We start from the raw sequence: 24032 nt of genomic DNA on the forward strand, positions 1-24032 counted from the left end.
TCGTCACCATCTTCAGATTGTCACCATCACATTGCCTTTTGTTCCTTCAAAACTACATATTGCTGATATGTTTATCAAGACTTATTCCGCTTCGCACTTCCGATTTTTTTCTGACAAATTCTCAATACTTCTGGCTGTAACATCGCAAGTTTGAGGGGGATATTAGATTATATAATTTATATTATATAATCTATTAGAATTATTTGTTTATAATCTTGAGGAAAATTTAATCTTTTACCTTTTCAGTTTAGGGTTTAAATTTAGTGTTTTACCTTTTCAGTTTAGGATTTAGATTTTTTCTTATAATTAACTATATAAAAACCTTGTAATCTTTATTTCTTAATAAATTTTAGATTTAATAATATGATTACTTTTTTTCTTCTCTTAATTTCTACAATTGTAAGATTGAGATTTGAGATTTTTAATCTGAGCATCCAAAAAATTCAAAAATATTTTTTCCTCTCAAAATTAAACATATGGTTGGATAATAATTAATTAACAATGAAATTTGAAGTTCCTAGAGAGGTTTTTGAATTGAGAAGAGAATATGAGAATTTTATATGGCATATTAAAAATTACAAAAAAAAAAAAAAAAACTCGTTTAAAATACTAACAATTGGCGATACCCTAAGAAGCGGGTTTGAAATTTCAAACCCAGATCCTTACTTTTGACACAAAGAAAAAGAGAATTAAGGAGCTCACAAAAATCTCCCATTGAAGATGCCTATGTGGCTAACGTCCATGAACTAGCTTAGTTTTTATGACAAGAAGAAACAGCACATGAGTTTCTAAATTAAACAAAGAAGTCTTTTTTTTTCATAATTCCCATAGATTGGAAACTCCTAACTAAGATTATCAGTTTAATAAGTTAATCAATCCACATGTCATCACAACATAGTGAGATGTGGATGCTATATTATGTGAAGATTCCCTCATGCTAGCATAATATCAAAAATAATAATAAAACTAAACAGCAATTAAAGATGAAAACTCACCAGATCTGATACTACTCGAGTTATTTCCCAAGTGACTGATGTCGCTTCTCAATCGGCCAAACTCAATTCCCGAATACCCGGCATCCTTGACGTCCCTGAGCACTTCACCTACATTCAAACAATGCCCCACTCGGGCTCAGGAAGGTCATTTAGGATCTTCAATCCCGAACACTCAACGTTCACTCCCAAACACTTCTGACTCGCCAATCTCATTCCCCGAGCACTGCTGATGTGCTCAATTTTCTTCCCCAAGTACTCAGTCTTCGTAGAGCAATGCTCCACTCGGACTTACAATCCATTCCCTGAACACTTGGTGCTCACCTAGCAAATACCCTTTCGGGCTCGAGAGATGCAACCTGAAGTTATGTGTTGGGCCAAATCGACACTTGATTTTCAATTTCTGATGATTTAACAAGCATACGACATCCTCCGTGGAGATTCCCTTCAACGGTTGTCCCTTAATCTTCCCTCAAATGTATAGCCCTTCAACGGCTATCCCCTAACCTCCCCTCAAATGGATAGTAGAGGGGTATGTGACATCTCACGTGGAAATTCCCTTCAACAGTTTGCCCTTAATCTCCTCACAAGTGAACAACTGACATCCTAAGTAGAGATTCTTTTTTTTGCTAGTTATATAACAACCGATCAAGGTAGGTTAAGGGATGATTTTATTCTCGCGTGCGGAGACGACTCTTATCCATTGAATTTCTTGTGTCCAAAAGATGTTCACATATCTCCATAATAATATGATATTGTCCACTTTGAACCTAGGCTCTCATGCTTTGCTCTTGAACTTTACCCAAAAGATCTTATTCCAATGGAGATATTATATATTTTTTAAAATTCATGATCTTTTCTAAATTTTTTCCAATGTGGACTTTGATTGAATCCCAGCAATCTTCTTCTCAAACGAAGGACCATTATTACTCTCATGATCTGGGTCTTTTCGAGAGCATCCAGTCACTCTTAACCTGCTCCGAGTCTCCCCGCGAGCATCTGATCAATTTACTTGCTCCGAGCCTCCCGCAAGCATCTCGATCAGGTCACTCTTTGACCTACTTCGGGTCTCCCCGCGAGCATCCGATCACCCTGACCTGCTCTGGGCCTCCCCGCGAACATCCGATCACCTTGACCTGCTACGGGCCTTACCCGCAAACATCCGGTCATTCTAATCTATTTCAAGCCTCCTCACGAGTATTTGGTCGCCCTGACCTACTCTGGACTTTCCCGCAAACATCTTATCACCTTGATCTACTCTGGGTCTTACCTACAAACATCTGGTCATCTGTTCCAGACCTCCCCATGAGCATCTGGTCACCCTGACCTGCTCCGAGCCTCCCCGCGAACAACCGGTCACCTTGACTTGCTCCGGACCTCTCCGCAACTTCGTTCAAGGCTATCCCATATGACATCTGGTCTGGACCATAGCTCTAATATCATTTGTTGTGACCGAAGGATGTTCACATATCTCCACAATGATATGATATTGTTCACTTTGGCCTAAGCTCTCATGACTTTGCTCTTGGACTCTACCTAAAAGTTCTCATGTCAATGGAGATATTTTAAATATTTTTAAACTCATAATGTTATCTAAATCTTTCTAATATGGGATTGGATTGATTTCCAACAATCCTCCCCTCAAATGAAGGACCACCGTTACTCTCATAGTCTAGACTTCTCAGCGTGCATCTGGTCACTCTTGACCTGTTCCGAACCTCCCTGCGAGCATCCGGTCACTCTGATTTGCTCTGGGCCTCCTCGCGAGTATTCGCATCCGGTCATCCTAACTTGTTTTGGACCTCTCATGAGCATCCACATTCGATCACTTTTCACCTACTCCGAGCCTCCCCGAAAGCGTCCGATCACACTGACCCGTTCTGATGCCATTTGTTGTGCCCAAAGGATGTTTACGTATCTCGACAATAACATGATATTGTTCACTTTGACCCTAGATCCTCATGACTTTACTCTTGGACTCTATTCAAAAAGTTTCATTCCGATAGAAATATCATACATCCTTTTAAACATAGGATCTTTTTCAAATATTTTCAATATAGGACTATTAAATCCCAACAGAACCCTCGGAGAGGACTTTTCTCCATTGAACCCTCGGAGACCACCACAAACAGCATTGATTCAAAAGTAGCTTTGGGAGAGGAGGAGCTCGAGCAGACGAAAAGACCAAGACCACGATCAAAATCTATAATCAGTATTGCTAACAACATTGTGCCTAAATAGTATTTCATATAGAAACAAAATATTTGCTTTGACGTGGAGAAATAAGTGAGAAATCGGTCACTGACATTAAAGAAACACAAATAGGAGAAAATCAAGATAGAATAATAATGTTTTCAAGCTCGTAACGAGAAAGCAGCATTACCAGATTTAAAGTTCAAACTCCTCCTCCCTCAGTGCAGCTTCGGCTGCCTCCTCTTCGTCGTCATCGAGCACAAAGTACTCATTCCTCTCCTTCGGCCTGAACATATAAAACATGAAGACGTAAAAGGCACAAGTCACAGTCTCCTCAGCCATCACACTCGCCCATCGGTACTTGTAGGATGTAATTGTTCTCAATGCATACACCACGATCCTCGTGAAGTACAAGTACCCAATAACAGCAACATAGAACTTCCGGAAAAGAGTGAGCTTTGCAAGAGTCCTAGCTGCCTTCCCGTCCGTTTTCGAAGTCTCCTTTAGAGTTCTTATTGACCAAATGATCGGGAACAAGACGGCACAGCAACAAGCAACGTCGATGAGAAGGAAGACCTGGTTCCATTTAACCCAACCCTTCAAGAAGGGTCCAGTCTCGCCGACCACCGCCGACGCAATGTTTGCAATGACCTGAAGTGGAATTACGATCACGAGCACCCTCTTCTCGCGCTCCTGGAGGAAGGGCTTGAGGAAAGACCACCCAGTGCCGATGAGGACGATGACAGTGAACAAGAGGACACCTTTCACGAACTTGAAAACGTAGAAGAGGACGTCCCAGCCATGGGGCGTGCCCGTAGAGCGGGTGTAGTGGAGGTCCTCAGCAGCGAAGAGGAGATCGAGGGCTTTAGCAAGCAAGAGGGCAGCCATGAGGAGGTGAATCCTGTGGGCATCGAGCCGGTTACGGAAGCAGATATAGGCCCAGATGATGAGGCCAGCAAAGTAAGCAACGGAGAAGAAGGCATAGGTGGAGGGAACGGCGGACTGGCCGACGGAGAAGTAGTCGCGGGTGCCGTCCGGGCGGGTGTTGTACATCGCGGTGCGGACCGTCATGGATACCAAGGCGCCGGGAACGCAGTTGGCAAAGTAGAGACCGTACTCGTCGGGATGGTGGACCTTGAAGACTTTGGTGAAGTTGTGGGAGGGGGTGGCGACGACCTCGTGGAAGGTGAGGAGTGGTTCGACGTAAGGGCTCTGGAGGGCGCAGCTGGGAAGGGGAGCGGGGTTCTGGTTAGGCTGCTCTGAGTCGTGGACCAACTGGAGGAGGCTGGCGTCGGAGACGAGGAAGAAGCCGAAGAGTTCATCGGACGAAGAGGAGGAGAAGGAGACATCGGAGACGGTGACGGAGACTTCTCCGGAGATGGTGAAACCGAAGTCCTCGAATAAGATGATGGGGCGGGAGTCGGAGGTGATCTTTAGGGTTTTGATTTCGGCGGCGGAAGGGGAGAAGAAGGAGAGGACGAGCGGGAGGAACACAAAGGGGGCGAGGCGGCCGAACATGGTGCTGATGGAGATCGGGCGACGGCGTTGAAAGTGGACTGGATCAGAGAAGTCGCCGGCCGGATCGAGATTGCCAGATCGGGGAGGAGGATGACGAGGGAGGAGAGTAGGCAAGCAGGCTTATCGGATGCTGCGCTGTCTATCGTGTCGTTTACCGAAATCAACGTGACGACCATGGAAACGGTCCAGTCAACTCAGTTAGTCTTTAACGCCGTTAATTTATTTTTGAGTAATGATATGTTGATTTTTACATGGACATTTTCATACCAGCACTAACTGCTCTTTTTTCTCTCTACTACGTTTCAAAAAATGACTCCGCGTTCATTTCTCTCTACCTCCTATCCTCAATCTCGCCGCGCATCCTCTCCACGCACATCGAACACCCGATAATTTCTCTCCGCGCCCATTGAACGCCCGGCGCAATCTCCTTCTTCCTCCAGTCCTCCCCTGCCCTAAAACTCCCCTCCTTCGTCTCTTCGAAAATATCGATGGTGAAACTCTCCTCCTTCCCAGCCCTCCCCTGTCCTAAATCTCCCCTCCTTCATCTCTTCAAAGATATCGACGGCGAAACCCTCCTCCTTCCCCAGTGAAGGATTTAGCCAACGAAACCAGGTATGAGGTATTTCTATGAGTGTTTGAATTGGCTATGCTAGTTTCTTTAACTGATTTTACAAATTTTGTATTTTTTTTTCCAAATCGTTTTTCTTCTGTTTGAATCTTAATATTGCTCGATTTTCTTCTGTTTAGCTGATTTGTGAAGCTGCTCGGTTCACCCCAAGGTAGCTGCCGATATACATCTCGACTCTCCGTGGCACATAGTTTGCACCTTTCAAAGAAGGTTAATCTATATTTACTGTATAAATTTTGAAAATGCATTGAACAACTTTGTGCGTGTATGTGAAATTTTTAGTTGTTTGGGTTTTGGTTTTGATTTTTGTTTTGGAGTAATGGCTTTGGTTTAGTAAGTTTTTAAAACAAAACGTGACAGAGGGCAGTGCTGTGCTGATAGCTATCCCTTATAACTTTTTGTTTGTGTTCTTTTAAAACATCTGGAAACTGGATTTGGCTTAGCAACTTCATTCCCTTTTGCTTCCTTTATTTAAACTTAGGTTTACTCATCACTACTAGTGAACTTCTTTTCTAAGCCTATGCTTTTAGATATGTTTTTTTCTATGTTCTTTCTCTGTTAGCTTTTTCCTATCTATAAAGTGAAACCTAATTCTTGTCCCTCAAGAGATTGGTAGTTTGTTTGTTGTTAGATGAGATACTTAGATATGAAAACGAGCGATGAGATATATAACTTGAAGCAATAAGTTTATGTTTTATTTATTGTTTATTATCAAAATGAGATAATTTAGGTGATGCTTTTTGCTGATTTATATAGCAACGCAAAATAGCCTATTTCCTATTTTTAGATTTAGCATACAATCTATGAACATTAAAAAAAATTGAGTCTAACTAATTCTCATTTGCTTATTAGGTAGGTATTTCATGACATCATCAAGTTACAGCTCCATCGATAATACAAAATTTGAATATGTACCATGCAGGGGGTGCAGATGAAAAACATTGGTATATATTTCTAGATCGACTAAAAATCCCGGAAGGAGGTATTATGGATGTGGACAACATGGCTAACAAAAATGGGTGACAGCCAATACTTTGTTTGAGGAAAACAGCAGTGAAATATGTCATGGAAGGTTAGGAAGAATAGAGCCATAGTTAGGAAGTGAACACCTTGCTTCTTGTGGACATAATCTAGAAAATTGGAATGTACCATCAGGTCTGGATATTAGTTATAGTGAATTTAACTTTTTTGGTCGTGTACTTTATTACTTTGTTAGTTCGGTCTTGAAATTAGTGTTGAGTAATGTTGTTGTTATAATATGACAAGTTAAATTTTTATGAGAATTAGCTGAAGGTTAATTGGTTTATTAGTTCAAGTGGTTAATTAGTATGGACTAATGTTGATGTTGTAATGTGATAGGATAATTAGTTTTTAGTTAAGTTGGATGATGCGGAACATGTTAAATAATGGTTTGAACCTTTTGTAATGATTTATTCTGTGTTATTCTTATTTCGAGACTTAGTTCTCATATCTGATACTTCTTAGTCAAGTAAGAATGTGAGTCTGATGTTGATTGTTTTCTGCTGTTTGCATCTTTCTAATTTGCATCTTTATCTTCATGTGGATATGTTCACTTTGGATTTCTAGTGTGCATCTTTCATGTGGTAGGATGATGCGATGTTGGAAATGCTTGGCTCCAGAGCAAGAAAAGGATATCAGTAGGCTAATCACGCGGCTGGTGTTGCCAGAGGAAGCTTGATGGAGCTGATGAAGTGGAAGTCAGAAGGATTGGATCCTTTTTATGCACAAGCAGTTCAGGTGAAGCAGCATGACCCCTTGACAGGGAAGATGAAGATTGCCAATCCACAGAGCCATAGGTTGGTGTGGGAGACCTGCTTGAGTGAGTTCAAGTGCCTCCTAAAAGTGGTCGTGAGGCTCATCTTCCTTCATGCCACTTCGTACGGAATCAACCGTGATTCATCGCTGATCCAGTGGATGCATTTGCATTCTCAATCAGAGGTTGCAAGGAAGATAGCTTTTATAACTGCTCATTCAAAGATTGCAAAGATGAATTTCTCAAGTGAAACAATGCGGATCCTTATTATACCTTTGCGTTTTAAGATTATGCAAGGATTAGAGCTTGTAAATATGATGAACAGTTAAGTCGATCGATTCGATAGGACCACAAGCTCCTGATATTAATTTGAACTTTGCTACATGACATAGAAAAGAGTGAGTGAATCAAAATAAAATAGCTGATGAAAGTTGCACGAGAATCCATTGCATTATTTTTAACTGAAAATGGAAACTTGTGAGATAAACATGAAAAGCATAATGATAAGTTCCTCTTGAAAAGAACAATTTCATCTCCAACCAAAAAACAGAAAATGATGCACTATATACCAATCTTTCTCTTTCTATTTATGAAAGTTTTATTGATCAAAGATTGAGACTTTCCTTCTGCAAACTGATCAAATTCGAAGTTCATATAACAATCATCCGAAACATATATACATGTTGGGTTTGATATAATTCATATCAAACATAATATTTAGAAATTTTTACTGATTCTTTTCTATTATATTTAATATTTTTTGGAAGTCAAAATAAATAATGGATAGTATATTTAAACTCCTTGCAACATCAGAAATCTATAGGAACTGAAATGGGTGCAATCGGACCTCTTTAGGTCCCTCAGTAAATTTTGGTCAAAATATACTGATGGACCTAGAAGGTCCGATTGCGCCTATTTCAATTTTTGTAGATTTCTGATGTTGCAAGGAGTTTAAATATACAATCTATTGTTTATTTTGACTTCCAGAAGGTGTTAAATATAAAAAGAAAGAATACACAAAAATCTCTAAATATTGGGTTTGATATGGTTATATCAGGCCCTACGTATGAGGATTTTTGCTGATTCTTTCTTATTATATTTTAACATCAACAACATATAGATAAAGATAACAACCATTTCCATTGTGGTTCATAGTAAAGCTCAAGCAATGGTATCATTGATGGCATACAGTAGTAAAACACTCATTTCTCTGTAATATTATTTTGCCACTTATATAGGATTGCTGGTAGCAACAGTCCTTTTGTAGATATTGTTGGGTTTGGAGCACAGTGGAAGACATATATTGAATCATAGATCTTTCGTGGTACATATAGTTTTACATAAAATAATATAAAACATACCTTGAGTACTCGATAGGTGTGAATAATATCACAGACAGATAAGAGCCCCACGTGTGACTCCTCTAGCGGTATCCACGCGCATTAGATCACGAACTTGACATGATTCGTTAGGTGTTAGCCTCTTGGATCGACAAAACCTTGGAAGCACTATGATCCCTTCCAAACAAAGAAGAAGTTGACGAGGGAAACTCGGAGAGAATCAATTCTACTCTCGTATCTTTCCGAGGATGGTTACTTATAGCCTCTAAGGAATACGAAGAGTTAAGTTCTCAATAAATTCATCATTTATGATCTTCATTAATTAGGAAGATGAAGAGTTATATGCTCCATAAATTCTTCATTTATAACATTCATTATGATAACTCTTCAAATTCTTCATTAATTATCATTATGATGACTTTTCGAATTCTCCATTAATCATCATGATTATGACTATTCAAATTCTCTTTTCTTTGTATCAAATAAATCCATATTTGATTTTTATCTCGACTAGCTTCCGATAGCATTGTTCATATCTACGTGCTATGCGTGCGACCCTCTAGGTTTTATACACGAAGGTAGTGTAAATCCATACACAGACTAAGGTAACCATCTAGCAACAGTTTTTAGCCACCCAACGCGATAAAATTAATATCAGTCATAAACTGTAAACAACTAGGGGTGTAATTTAATCTCTTCATCTAAGTCTACATCTAGGGGTGTCAATTCGGGTGGGTCGGGTCGGGTTGAGTTTTTTTTTTTTAACCCAACCCGAACCCGAGTTCAACCCAAAACACCTCAACCCGAACCCGAACCCGACCAACCCGATCAACCCGAACCCGACCCATATAACCCGAAAATCCGATTCAAAACGACTTTTTTGGGCTATTTTCCCTATAATTCTTCACTTTTATCTCAATACTCCATCATTATCATACAAACATGATATTAATATACATAAAAATATCTAAATTTTTAAAATAAAATTTGATTTAATCCCAAAAAAACTCACAAAATCCTATATTTAAGTCAACCCGGGTCAACCTGAACCCGACCCGACCTAACCTGAAACTTTTTTACTCTCCAACCCTCCAACCCGAACCCGACCCGAACCCAAAAATGCCCAACCCGAACCTGATTTTTTTCGGGTCGACTCGGGTTGGGTCGTCGAGTCGGGTTCATTTTTGACACCCCTATCTACATCCCAATTAATTCGATACATTATGCATCATTACCAAATTAATTGTTTTACTTGATTTTCAAGATATAATAGACTCCTCTTGAATGATAAATCATTCCTCCCATGACCATGGATTTTTTGAGTCACTAATATCTCTATCAAGTAGCCAGCATGTTAACTCCTAATCCAAGAGAGCGATGAATCCTCTATTGACTCAACACTATTCTCTCTACGTTTTGTCATACACCCAACTACCGTATTAATCACAATTCGATTAAAAACTGCTTTTAACGGCGTCAAAGCACATAACTCTACATATAGAATAAATGAAGGTCTCAAGTCAAAAGATCAGTTACACTCGTTCATAAGAGGAATAACCAATGATGCTTAATATGTGATCTCCTCTTGAGCGGGTCGTGTCCAGTGTACCTCTAAACTCAAGGCACCCCCAAGTACAACTTGGATATTCATCCCTCCGGTCTATCTCGACCTAGTCATACTCAGCGTTGATCTAGATATTCATATCCCCTCTAGATATCTGTCTGATCAAGGACTATTTTCATATTAGTATACCCATTAATCTGTGGAATTTTATCATTAATTATATACATACAGAAAAGTAAATAACTAATGGTAAATACTTGTCTTTATTAAATAATTATCCACAAAATACATAAGGAGTGTCTTGGCACATAAGTGCACACACTAACAATCTCCCCACTTGTACTATTGCCAAACACTACGGACTCTCAGTCCTAGGCTCCTCACATGAGTCTCATGTTTCTGTAGAGGTAAGGCCTTTGCGAGTGAGTCTGCGATATTCTCGCTGGTATATACTCTGCTAACCAACATATCACCCCTCTGAACAATCTCTCTAAGGAGGTGAAACTTCCTTAGTGCATGCTTGGATCGTTGGTGAAATCTTGGCTCCTTTGCCCGCGCTATGACCACATTATTATCACAATATAGCACAACTGGATCAACAATGCTAGGAACCACTTCAAGCTTCGCTATGAAGTTCTTAATCCACACAGCTTCCTTTGCTGCCTCTGAAACTGCTATGTACTCGGACTCAACTGTTGAATCTGCAACTGTCTCCTGCTTGGAACTCCTCCAGCAAACAGCTGCACCATTCAGACAAAACACATATCTTTGCTGCGATTTTAGATCATCCTGATCTATCTGAAAACTTGCGTCAGTATATCCTCTGACAACTAATTCCTCGTCTCCTCCAAAAACTAAGAACATGTTCTTTGTTCTTTTAAGATGCTTGAGGATAGTCTTTACCGCAGTCTAATGACCCTCTCCAGGATCTGACTGATATCTACTCGTCATGCTTATGGCATACGAGACATCTGGTCGAGTGCATATCATAGCATACATTATGGACCATATAGCCGAAGCATAAGGTATCTTGTCCATTCTACTTCTTTCCTCTTGTGTTCTTGGACATATAGCCTTGGAAAGATGCACACCATGTGACACTGGTAAATATCCTCTCTTGGAGTCTTGCATACTGAATCTATTCAGTATTTTATCAATGTATACACCTTGACTCAACTCTAGTAACCTACTTTGTCTATCTCGGTATATTCTAATACCTAAGACATAGGTTGCATCTCCAAGATCTTTCATTGAGAAATACTCTCCCAACTAAGTCTTGGTAGATTCCAAGCTAGGGATGGCATTGCCTATAAGAAGTATATCATCAACATACAACACTAGGAACGTAATCTTGCTCCCACTAACCTTGTAAATGCAAGTTCTTCTGGATTTTTGACAAAAGAAAAAATCTTTAATGGCTTCGTCAAATCGCATATTCCAACTCCGAGATTCTTACTTTAGTCTATAAATGGACTTCTTGAGCCTACATAACTTATTGGCATTCTCAGATTTTATAAAATCGGGAGGTTGTACCATATATATTTCCTCCTATAACCTTCCATTTAGGAAAGCAATTTTAACATCCATTTGCCAAATCTCGTAGTCCTTGTAAGCCGCTATAACTAGCAAAATTCTAATAGACTTAAGCATTGCAACGGGCGAAAATGTTTAATCATAGTTAATTCCATGACGTTGATTGAAACCCTTTGCCACAAGCCTAGTTTTATAGGTATTGATGTTCCCATCCATGTCAATCTTTTTCTTGAAGATCCATTTGCACCCTATGGGTTTTACGCCAATTGGCACATCAACCAACTCCCAAACTTGGTTGGTGTACATGGAGTCCATTTCAAATTTCATGGCTTCCAGCCATTTCTCAGAATCATTTGAAGCAACTGCTTCTTCGTAAGTCGACGATTCATCATCTTCGATGAGTAACACTTCCTCATCTTGGGTTACCAGCCAACCATATCTGTTTGACTCTCGATGTATTCTTGTAAACTTACGTTGATCTCGTATTTCTTGAGCAATCTCGGATAAAGGAGACACTTGTACTTGTGACACTGTCTCATTATCCAACTGTTCATCTTCCAACCTATTTGTAGGGTCTATAATTTCTTCAAGACTTACTTTACTCCCACTATTTTTTTTAGAAATAAATTTATTTTCCAAGAAAGTAACATATCGAGCAACAATAAACTTTGTGCTCACTTGGGAGATAAAAATAATATCCCATTGTAGCTTTAGGATAACCTACAAATGTACATTTTATGGATCTTGCTACAAGCTTATTAGAATTTTCATTCTTCACATAAGCATCACAACCCCATATCTTAAGATAAGACAAATTTGGTTTCTTTCTAAACCATAATTCATAAGGAGTCTTATCTATAGTCTTGGTTGGAACTCGGTTAAGTGTGGGTACTGCTGTTTCTAAGGCATAACCCCAAAATGACATTGGAAGACTTGCATGACTCATCATTGATCTAACCATATCCATGAGTGTACGATTTCTCCTTTCTGAAACATCATTCCACTCCGGTGTTCTAGGAGGTGTAAGTTGGGAAATTATCCCACACTCTTTTAGGTAATCAATGAACTCTTGGCTTAGATACTCACCACCTCGATCACTCTGAAGGGGCTTAATCTTCTTGCCATGTTGATTTTCTACCTCATTCTTGAACTCCGTAAACTTGTCTAGAGTTTCAGACTTATGTCTCATTAAGTAGACATATCCATATCTACTTAAATCGTCAGTAAAAGTAACGAAGTAGGTATACGCTCCTCTAGCCTGAACTTACAATGGCCCACAAACATCACTATGTATGAGTTCTAGTGGTTCCTTTGCCCGTTCACCTATCTTGGTGAATGGCTTCTTGGTCATTTTGCCTTGTAAACATGCTTCACATGTATCTATGCGATTTAATTCAAAAGAGTCTAAATACTCATTACTGAGTAATCTAGCGATGCGTTTCTGAGTTATATGACCAAGTCTACAGTGCCAGAGATATGTTAAGTTTGAGTCATGCAATTTTTGTTTCTTACTTTCAATACAATAGATCGATTCATCTAAGTTAAGAAGATAAAGACCATTATTCAATGAACCATTCTCATAGAATACATTATTCAAATAAAAGGAACATAACTTATCCTTGAATTGAAATACAAATCCCTTGGTGTCTAAACTTGACACTAAAATGATATTCTTTGAGAAACTAAGAACAAAATAACAGTTTTCTAAATTCAAAACAAGTCCAATAGGTAAATTTATTGAATAGGTTCCTACAGCTAACGCAGCAACTCTCGCTCCATTAGCTACTCGTAGGTCCATTTTGCCCTTGGACAACCGTCTGAAGTCACTTAGACCCTGTATGTTCGTATAAATGTGAGAACTACTTCCAGAATCTATGACCCATGATGAAGAAACAAAAAGATTGCACTCTATCATAAAGATACCTGAAGCATCCGCTCCACTGGCATTCTTCTTCATGAAAATATAGCAGTTTTTCTTCCAGTGACCTTTCTTGCCACAATGGAAGCACATGGCCTCCTTCCCATCAGATTGGGGTACCTGCATCCCTTTCTTAAGCTTCTTCTGAGCTTGATATTTAAGATTCTTCACTGCATTAGCCTTGGGATTGAACTTCCCGGTGCTAGGGCGCTTGTTGGTCTTTCTGACCATCATTGCATGCAGTGAAGGATTTACCTTCATATCCTTCTCAGCAAATTTCAACATTACCATCAGATCAGTCAAATTTTTGTCCATGCTGTTCATGTTGAAGTTCAACATAAACTGAGAAAATGATAGAGGTAGTGACGACAGGATTAGGTCAACAACCAAGTCCTGGTTTAACTTGGAACCTAAGCTCTCGAGCCTCTCTATGTACCCGATCATCTTGAGTACATGAGATCCAACTTGGTTTCCTTCCTCCAGCATGGTACTAAATAGTGCTCGAGAGGTTTCATACCTCTCTACTCTCGCATTCTCTTGGAAGAGCTCACGCAAGCGCTGATCAATCTCCCTAGCACTCATGTTCTCATGTTGTCTCTGTAACTCAGGAGGCATAGAAGACAACATGATACATTGCACATCCAGTGCATCTTCCATATACTGAGAATAATATGATTGATCTTCCTCTGAAGCATTGGGTGTAGACTCTTTCAGTGGTTCATCTTCGAGCACGTAAATTTTTCTCTCGTGTCTTAAGACGATTTTCAATTTCCTATACCAATCTAGGCAATTGGAACCGAGGAGGATATTCTCTTTCTCGAGAATACTTCGCAGTGATAAGGTACTTGTGTCTGCCATCTAAAATTTAAAGCAGAGTTTTAGTATTTGTGGAATATATTTAATAAAGGTCTTTTATAACTCCTATTTTTTTATTCAAGTCCAACAACCCTCACTGTTAGAATCGGGAATTGGTTGGTAACAATTCCTAATAGGACCGAAACCCTGAATCATATAGAATGCACACAGCTAAGCTATGCGACTTTCGGTATGTTCTTGTTGAGCCTTATATTCTCAACACTTGCCCCTCAAATTAGTTAACCTTAGCTGAGCTAAACAAGTCAACGAATTTGAGTTAAGTCGATCCACTAATAATTATGATAAATTATAGATGTTTTGACACAAGCTCACAGCTGAGCTGTATCGACTTATGTAAAAACTCTAACTATCATCATAGTTATTAGTGGAGGGCTATTGACAGATCTTGACTTTAATATATTTAAGAGATTTTATAATTATTAAAATGTCTCACCATAATTAACTTCTTGTGCATTTGCACAATCTCATTACGAGATTTATCTCCATTAATTCTCTTAATCTTTTAAGACAAATAGGTCTCGGAGATGTTAACATGTTAATCTACTTATGCCATAAGGAATTTATATCTAAATTACAACACGTATTACTTTACATATTTTAGACAAAATTTATTTCTATCATGAAATGTTACGGCATATAACTTGCAATAAAGAAATTAAGATTTCTTTGAAATCTCTTGAAACACTGACTCTTCAAATAAATTTTGAAGAATCAACTTCGTACTATATGATCCAACCACGAACTTCGCTCTGATACCACTGTTGGATTTGGAGCGCAGCAGAAGACATATATTGAATCATGGATCTTTCGTGGTACATATAGTTTTACATAAAATAATATAAAACATACCTCGAATCCTCGATAGGTGTGAATAATATCACAGACAGATAAGACAGATAAGAGCCCCACGTGTGACTCCTCTAGCGGTATCCACGAACTTGATACGATCCGTTAGGTGCTAGCCTCTTGGATCGACAAAGCCTTGGAAGCACTACGATCCCTTCCGAACGAAGAAGAAGTTGACGAGGGAAACTTGGAGAGAATCAATTCTACTCTCGCATCTTTCCGAGGATGGCTACTTATAGCCTCTAAGGAATACGAAGAGTTAAGTTCTCAATAAATTCATCATTTATGATCTTCATTAATTAGGAAGATGAAGAGTTATAGGCTCCATAAATTCTTCATTTATAACCTTCATTATGATAACTCTTCAAATTCTTCATTAATTATCATTATGATGACTCTTCGAATTCTCCATTAATCATCATGATTATGACTATTCGAATTCTCTCTTCTTTGTATCAAATAAATCCATATTTGATTTTTATCTCGACTAGCTTCTAATAGCATTGTTCATGTCTACGTGCTATGCGTGCGACCCTCTAGGTTTTATACACGAAGGTAGTGTAAATCCATACAGAGACTAAGATAACCGTCTAGCAACAATTTTTAACCACCCAACGCGATAAAATTAATATCAGTCATAAACTGTAAACCACTATGAACCGATTACTGTGTAATTTAATCTCTTCATCTAAGTCTACATCCCAATTAATTCGATACATTATACATCATTACCAAATTAATTGTTTTACTTGATTTCCAAGATATAATAGACTCCTCTTGAATGATAAATCATTCCTCCCATGGCCATGGATTTTGAATCACTAATATCTCTATCAAGCAGCCGGAATGTTAACTCCTAATCCAAGAGAGCGATAAATCCTCTATTGACTCAACACTATTCTCTCTACACTTTGTCATGCACCCAACTACCGTATTAATCACAATCTGATTAAATACTGCTTTTAACGGCATCAAAGCACATAACTCTACGTATAGAATAAATAAAGGTTTTAAGTCAAAAAATCAATTACACTCGCTCATAAGAGGAATAACCAATGATACTTAATATGTGGTCTCCTCTTGAGCGAGTCATGTCCAGTGTACCTCTAAATTCAAGGCACCCCAAGTACAACTTGGATATTCATCCCTCCGGTCTATCTCGACCTAGTCATACTCAGCATTGATCTAGATATCCATGTCCCCTCTAGATATCTGTCCGATCAAGGACTATTTTCATATTAGTATACTCATTAATCTGTAAGATTTTATCATTAATTATATACGTACAGAAAAATAAATAATTAATGATAAATATTTACCTTTATTAAATAATTATCCACAAAATATATAAAGAGTGTCTTGACATATAAGTACACACACTAACAGATATTTTGCAGGTTTTCTATAGCCATATATGCACTCCCTTTCAATGAAGTTGGTAAACTCATGTTCAATATTCAATCCTTTTTAAGTTCTTTAAGCACAATACTTTACGGTTCATATCAGGTGATTGATTTAAGAGGTTAAAATCTACAATTTTAGCTTTAAAGCCCTCAAACAAAAGTACATTGCTTGATCTAATGTCCCAATATATTATAGAAGGCTGAACCTTCTCATGAAGATACTCCAACCCTTTTGTAGCATCAATTGCTATCCTCACACGCTGCATCAGTCTAGTGGTGGAGCAGGGTGTGCATCTTCCAGTCCCTTTCTACCTATAAATCAGAAAAGATTGAAATCTTTATTCCTTAAAATTCAATGGACATATAAAAATTGCCAAGAAAATCAGAAATATTATTTTTAAAAAGAAAAAGGGGAAATGTATGTCATACCATATAAAATGTCATGAAAAAAGATGCAAAATGTTTGGCATACCATACAGGATATCATGCAAAGTACCCATTGCTGCAAATTCATAGGCCAGCAAGCGGAAATTTCCTTCAACATAATAACCCAGTAACTCGACAAAGTTTTCATGCTTCAACCTTGAAGCCATAGATACCTATTTTTTTTTTTAGAAAGAAAATGGAGTAATTGCCTAAGCCCAAGTGACAAAATAGCAATATATATAAAAATTAGACTTGCTTGCCAACCTGAAAAGTCCACCATCTGCAAAAATTGGGTAAAAGCATTCTTATCAGTATTAGCATGCACACTGATACAGAAAATGAGTATTGGTCTTGGACTTTGTTGCAGAATCAAGTTTCTTTAAGGCTACTTGCTTTCTATCATCCAGAGCTGCAAAATATACTCTTCCATATGATCCTTGACCTATCAAAGCCTCTAAATTAAAATTAAAAGTCTTCTCCTTTAATTCTTCCAATGTCAATACAGAACAAAAATCAGCAAAAATCTCTAAACATTGGGCCTGATATGGTCATATCAAGCCCAATATTTAGAGATTTTTATTGATTCTTTCTTATTATATTTTAACATCTTCTAAAAGTCAAAATAAATAATGAATAGCATATTTAAATTTCTTACAATTTCAGAAATCTACAAGAATTGAAATGGGTGCAAGCAGATTTCTCAAGGTCTCTCAGTGGATTTTGACCAAAATCCACTGATAGACCTAGACAGCTCGAATTCGTCTATTTTAGTTTCTATGGATGTTTGATATTGCAAGAAGTTCAAATATATTATCTATTATTTATTTTGACTTCTAGAAGATGTTAAAATATAATAAAAAAGAATTAATAAAAATCTCTAAACATTGGGTCTGATATGAATCAAATAAGAAAAAAAGTCTTATTCAAAGGAGAACCCAAAAAAGCAGGACAACTCAATCCTAGCTCTTCTAGTTCATCTTTAAAGCGACGGTGAGGACAATGGTAAAATAGATCTTTCATCTACATTGTCGTCTCTCCATCCCTCTCCCTCTCACACACAATAGTTTATTATACAATAAATATAAATTACCTTTGGGCAATGGTGCAAAGTATTTGGCACGACATTGCTTCACAATCCTAGGGCCTGGAGAGGGAGGGAAGGAGGGTAAGGAGCTAGCTAAAGGAGTCATGAAAGTAGCTTCTACCCAAGAAATAGCTTCACAAATCATAGAAATACCTCATACCTGGTTTCGTTGGCTAAATCCTTCACTAGGGAAGGAGGAGGGTTTCGCTGTCGATATCTTCGACGAGACGAAGGAGGGGAGTTTTAGGGCAGGGGAGGGCTGGAGGAAGAAGGAGATCGTGTTGGGCGTTCGATGGGCGCGGAGAGAAATCATCGGGCGTTTGATGTGCGCGAGGAGGATATATAGCGAGATTTAGGGCAGGAGGCAGAGAGAAATGAGTGCAGAGTCATTTTTCGAAACGCAGCAAAGAGAAAAAATTAGCATTTGGTGCTGGTGTGGAAATGTCCACGTGGGTCGAGATGTGATTTCAAGATGTATATCATTATTCATAATGTAAATTCGATAATTTTCAAATTGGCGCGCCTAAAATAATCGAATAGCAAAAAAAAGCACTAAAGTTTCACTATTCTCAAAAAGACGTATTTAATTTCCATTTCCCCCCTCCCCCAACTACTAATTTTTTTTTTCTATTCTAGCTAATTTGGTATAACATCTCCTTTTCTGTTCCATATCACATTTATGGATAACATCTTGGCATAGCTACTCAGCTCCAGGGCATAGGCGAGCTATTATCGCATGTTAGATTTATAGAAATTGATATAGCAAAGATAATTCTAATTACTTGACAGTCAGTTATAAATTAATTTTATAATTTATCTTCCTTTATATAACTAGGATGATGCAATGAGATGGAGAGGAAGACAAGTGGGTAAGAGGGGGCATTTTGGTCATTTCATTGTAGCTCATGTTTAGGGCTTGCCTTGTACGTAGAGTGGGGGAACTTTCCTTGTCGTCTTCACAACATGCACGCACGCTATTGCCACTACTTCTCCTCTCCCGATGACCACACTACTGCCTCCACCTCCTCTCGCTGTCACCGCTGACAACTATCTCCTCTCATGCTTGAATGTCATTGAGGACCTCCCCACTCTAGTCGATGGTCACCCTCCAGCATCGCCGCCCCTTTCCACGCTGACACTACTGACTCCCCCTTGCCGCTTCCTCTCCCACGAGCGGTCGTCTCCTCTCTCCCATTCACTCATGTCGCCGCCCCACATAGCTTCCAACGCCTCCTCTCTCTCTCCTCTCCTTTGCTCTCTCTCACAACGAAGAGGTCTATGACATCGTCGGCTAAGCGTTGACCCTCTCTCTCTCTCTCTCTCTCTCTCTCTCTCTCTCTCTCTCTCTCTCGCGAGCAGTTCGCTTCTAGCGGTCGCCAGCTCTGCCGCCCCCATATAGCAGCCCCCGGACAGGCCTTCACATGTGCACTACCTTCTCCATATGAGGCGACGCATAGGAAACAATGACCACACTACCCTCTTTCTTCCTCAGCGTCGTCCCCTCCTTTTGCGCCACCACCTTTCCAACTCCGCGCCATCTATTCTATTCCAACCATTGAGCCGCTACTTTGTTTTGGCTCCATATCATTGCTGTGTTCGGACCTTCACGCCGACGTGGTGTTTCTGCCTTCGCACCGTTATTATATTCCAGCCAACGTGCCGCTATCACATTCTAGCCCGCAAGCCACTATTATGGTCTGGCCTACGAGCCATTGTTATGCTCTGGCTCTTGGCTCTCCAGATCCATCTCCTCATCCGGCCCACATTCATCTACTCTTCTGGATCAAAATGACTTGATCAGTGTTACAACCAGCTCACCAGTCTACCAAAGGATGCCCCCTCGACCAGGGTACACTCCCTATGCTTATTCTTTATGCATTTTGTTACTCTACTATTTATCTTGCTCCTTACACAGTTTTGGGGCCTGTTTCGAGCATCGGAGTGCCAGAGTGTGGGAAAACCTGATTGTTGTTTGTAGGTAGTATTGACGGGAGACCTTTTGATAACTTGTCAACCTAGATGACAGCTCAGTCCCCTTTCTCCCTCCAGGTTATGACGGTTCAGTCAACATTCCAACTGCCTCACCGACGGTTCCATCTGACTCAGCTTCTGGATGAGATCACAGAGGATAGGCTATGAGGGATGCTTGAGATGAACATAATCACCTTTTGCTACAATTGACATAACTGAGATGGTAACCATGGGATAGACTTGCCATATTAAGCAAGGGTCGACTCCTGGCAAAAGTCAGGAATATACCCTCACCCATATGGACTATCTATGATTTCTTGATTTACCTCTCCACATATGGTAGTTGGTGGATCATGTGGGTCACCTGAGTTAGTGTATGACCTTTTACCGCATTTCCAATTTTCTTTTTTATTCTTTTTATGATGTTGATTTTTATGTGATCAATCGAGTTAAATTAGGTCCTATGACATTTTGATATCTTGTGTCTAAGTGTCCAGGAACTTAGGAACATGAAAAATAGAGCAGAAAATGCAGTAAGCGAGAAGGATGACATGAGAAGTGAGTCGACGGGCTCAATGCATCCGAGGGACGAGGAGTTACGAAAGAGTACACTGACAGATGAAAATGATGTGTGCGATACTTCTAAGGGACGAAAAGCCAAGAGGAAGACTACTTGAGGAGAATGTCGGAGTTAAGTTCGGGTGAGTTCAACTCTAGATGACCGAAGAATCACCCAAATGACTAGACGAATCAACTTTTGAGTTAACTAGGTCCAGGCGCCTTGACTGTTCCACCACATCAATGTGTCGTTGTCGAAGATGATCAATACAGAGTCCACATCAGCCAACTCCAGAAGCTCAGACCGAGTCTAAGCTGTAAGTATCCCGTGGTAGTTTTGATGTGATCAACCAAGTCAAGTTAGGTCCTATTGTCTTTTAATGCCTTGTGTCTAAGTGTCCAGGAACTTAGTGTTAGGACCGTTGGCTGACTAGAAGGGGGGTTGAATAGCCTTGCACAAAATCAAAACAAACAGACCTTTCTCGGATTTAAAAGAACACTTGTATAAAATAATTAAATAAACTAAAAAGAAAGAGACTCCGGAATTTACTTGGTTACAACTGGGGAGATTGTTAATCCAAGAAAGTGGAACGCACTAAATTCTCATTCAGGCGAAGAAGCTTCTTTACAGCAATTTACGCACAGAAAGATGAAGCTAAACTAGAAAGGAAAGCGTACAAGTGTTGTTTCAGTAATTGCTTGTTTTTTTCTACCTTCTGGAACAAGGCTATATTTATAGCCTTGGTTGGGGCGCTTGGAAGCATTCCAGGCGTTTGAACTGGGATAAAATTTTATTCCTGGTGCAACGATCAACATCCACGTTGAAAGTGGATAAAATGAGGTTCCGGGCGCTCGGACCCTAAAAGTCAATAGGGTTGACTTTTTTTTGGTCCGGGCCTACTGCTCCGGTGTTGCTTGTCTCGGTCTGGGTCTTCTGCTTCGGCTCCGCTTGCTTGGGTGATTTCGGCCATTCGGAATAGGGCTCACCCGGACCCAACTTTCGGTCTTCTCGAGTAACCTTCCGCTCTGGCTTCTCGTACCTCGGAATTGTCGCATCTTCCTTCTCGTCCGCTAGTGTACTCTTCCACAGCTTCGTCCCTCGGACGCACTGAGCCTGTCAGCTCTCTCCCGTGTCGACCTTCTCGCTAGCTGCGTCTTTTGCTCCCTGAGTAATCTTCCGTTCCAACTTCTCATCCCTCGGAAACATCGCACGTTCCCTTCTCATCCACCGGTGTACTATTCCGCAACACCTCGTCCCTCAGACGCAACAAACCCGTCGGCTCTCTCCCGTACCGTCCTTCTCGCTAGTTGCATTTTTTGCTCAACTTCCTGTGATCCTAAGTTCCTACGCACTTAGACACACGGTTAAATACAACATGACCTAACCTAACTTAGTTGATTACATTAAAACCACCTTGGGGTTCCAACACTTAGGAGCGCAGGAAGTCGAGCGAAAGATGCAGCTAGCGAGAAGGAAGACACGGGAGAGAGTTGACAGACTCGGTGTGTTTGAAGAACGAGGTGTTGTTGAAGAGTACACTGGTGGACGAGAAAGAAGCGCACGACATTTCCGATGGACGAGAAACCAAAGTTGAAGACTGCACAAGAAGGCCAAAAAAGGGGTTCAGATAAGTCATATTCTGGATGACCGAGATCACCCAAGCGAGCGGAGCTAGAGCGAAAACCCGGATAGAAATTCAACTTTGAGTGACTCTAGTCCGGGCGCCTGGAGCTATTCTAGGCGCCTGGAGATACTCCGAGCGCTCGGAGCTACTCCGGGAGCCTGGACCAGTTTGGTGCCATCCGGGGCACCTTGACCTCTTCGGCGTTGTTGATCAGATCAACAAGGGTCTTGGTGTCCAGAGCAGGATAAAACTTTATCCCGCACTCGTTGCGTAGCCGTTTGTAAGAAGATGAGATTTGACATGTTAGGGGTGCCTGGGACTATGCCACGTCAACAAACAATCACTCTCGACTAGTGGGCTAAAAATAGAGCCCTAGTCTTCTCCTTTTCGAATAACATACTCTACACTTCAAAATCTTTTCTATTTTTCATTTCTAAGCGTTATTTTCTTGTACGAGGCTTTTCCACCTCCGACGTTTTGTTCAAGAAGGAGATCTTGATAAGTGAGCTTACATTTCTTGGAGTAGCAATCCTCTGATTACTAACTAAGTAAAAATTCATTTGTCTCATACATATTTTATTTCATTATATATATTTCGTTTAAAGTGTGTAATTGTGTTAAGCCTAATTGTTTAAGAAAGGTATTACTGTTTTTATATTGTGCGGGGCAATTCACCCCGCCCCCCCCCCCCCTTTTTGCAGGCCGCAAGGGACCAACACAAGTGCTCAGGAAACCTTGATCCGTTGGAAAGAAGTCATTGCAAAGTGGATCAAGTCAACCGAGTCTAGGTGTCTGGACTAGGTCCAAGTGCCCACAGCTAGTTGCGACTAGTAAGCTATAAACAAAGCCCTAGTGTTTGAAGTTTGAAGAACAATCACTATACTCGAATTTATTTTCTATTTTCAAGTCTGCGTTGTTAATGTCCATAAGAGGTTACTCCACCTACTCAAAGAAGATTCTTTTAGTGGAGTTTTAAACTGCATTAGATTAACAACCATTTAAATTATAACCAAGTAAATCCTTAGCCTTCTTACTATAGGACCGATGCGTGTGAGAAGGGGCAGGTGAATCACGTGATTTTTAAAACTTATTTAATTTTATTTTTGAAAATAAGTACGTAGCGGAAAAGATAAAGAAAAAGAAAGAAGCAAACATAGACACAAGTAGTTACTCGGTTCGGAGCCTTCGACTACTCCTACTCCAAGATCTAATATCCCTCGGACCATATCGATGGGAAATCCACTAAAATCCTCTTCCGGAGCCGCCTAAAGAAAGAATCGAGTAAAAGAATGAAATAAAGGATAGTGTAACAACCTATATATCCTTAGTAATAATGTAAATTGTTGGTGCAACATCCCTCAGGTCAAGGTTGACCTGGTTGACCAAGCTTGAGTCTTGGTTTGGGTTTCGATGTTTGACAATGCAAGGTTGATTGAAGAAGAGTCAAGTAGGTCAAGGATGGCCGGATACTTGACTGGGAAGTCCTAACTGGGATGTTAGGCAGAAGGAAGTCCTAGTGAGTGAAGCTAGGCAGAATGAAAGTCCTGGTGAGTGAAGCCAGGCAGAAGGAAAATCCTGGTGAGTGAAGCCAGGTGAAAGTCCTAGTGAGTGAAGCTAGGCAGTATAAAAATCCTGGTGAGTGAAGCCAGGTGAAAGTCCTAGTGAGTGAAGCTAGGCAGTATGAAAGTCCTGGTGAGTGAAGCCAGGCAGATGGAAAACCCTAGTGAGTGAAGCTAGGTGGAAGCCCTGGTGAGTGAAGCCAGGCAAGGGAAAATCCAGATGG

At 40.0% G+C, this 24032-nt stretch overlaps 1 protein-coding gene and 2 long non-coding RNA genes across 4 annotated transcripts; 1 reads left to right on the top strand and 2 right to left on the bottom strand.

Annotated features, from left to right (window-relative positions):
- Window positions 1-3242: 3242 nt before the first annotated feature.
- On the bottom strand, window positions 3243-4874 carry LOC122002533 (protein CANDIDATE G-PROTEIN COUPLED RECEPTOR 7-like). Its single transcript, XM_042557735.1, has one exon. The coding sequence runs from the start codon at window positions 4701-4703 to the stop codon at window positions 3381-3383; it is 1323 nt and encodes a 440-aa protein (XP_042413669.1). The 5' UTR covers window positions 4704-4874; the 3' UTR covers window positions 3243-3380.
- An 80-nt stretch (window positions 4875-4954) lies between these two features.
- Window positions 4955-7375, top strand: LOC122002534. Of its 2 annotated transcripts, none has more exons than XR_006117666.1 (3): window positions 4955-5315; window positions 5451-5541; window positions 6184-7375. It is a non-coding gene; the product is annotated as an uncharacterized LOC122002534 (long non-coding RNA). The 2 variants fall into 2 exon arrangements; XR_006117667.1 differs by having other exon boundaries at window positions 6254-7375.
- A 9240-nt stretch (window positions 7376-16615) lies between these two features.
- On the bottom strand, window positions 16616-18538 carry LOC122000496. The gene is made up of 5 exons (XR_006117151.1): window positions 18256-18538; window positions 18102-18155; window positions 17276-17453; window positions 17058-17184; window positions 16616-16897 (listed from the first exon to the last, which is right to left on the bottom strand). It is a non-coding gene; the product is annotated as an uncharacterized LOC122000496 (long non-coding RNA).
- Window positions 18539-24032: the final 5494 nt, after the last annotated feature.

This window comes from Zingiber officinale, chromosome 7A, assembly GCF_018446385.1.
Source record: "Zingiber officinale cultivar Zhangliang chromosome 7A, Zo_v1.1, whole genome shotgun sequence".
NCBI lineage: Eukaryota > Viridiplantae > Streptophyta > Magnoliopsida > Zingiberales > Zingiberaceae > Zingiber > Zingiber officinale.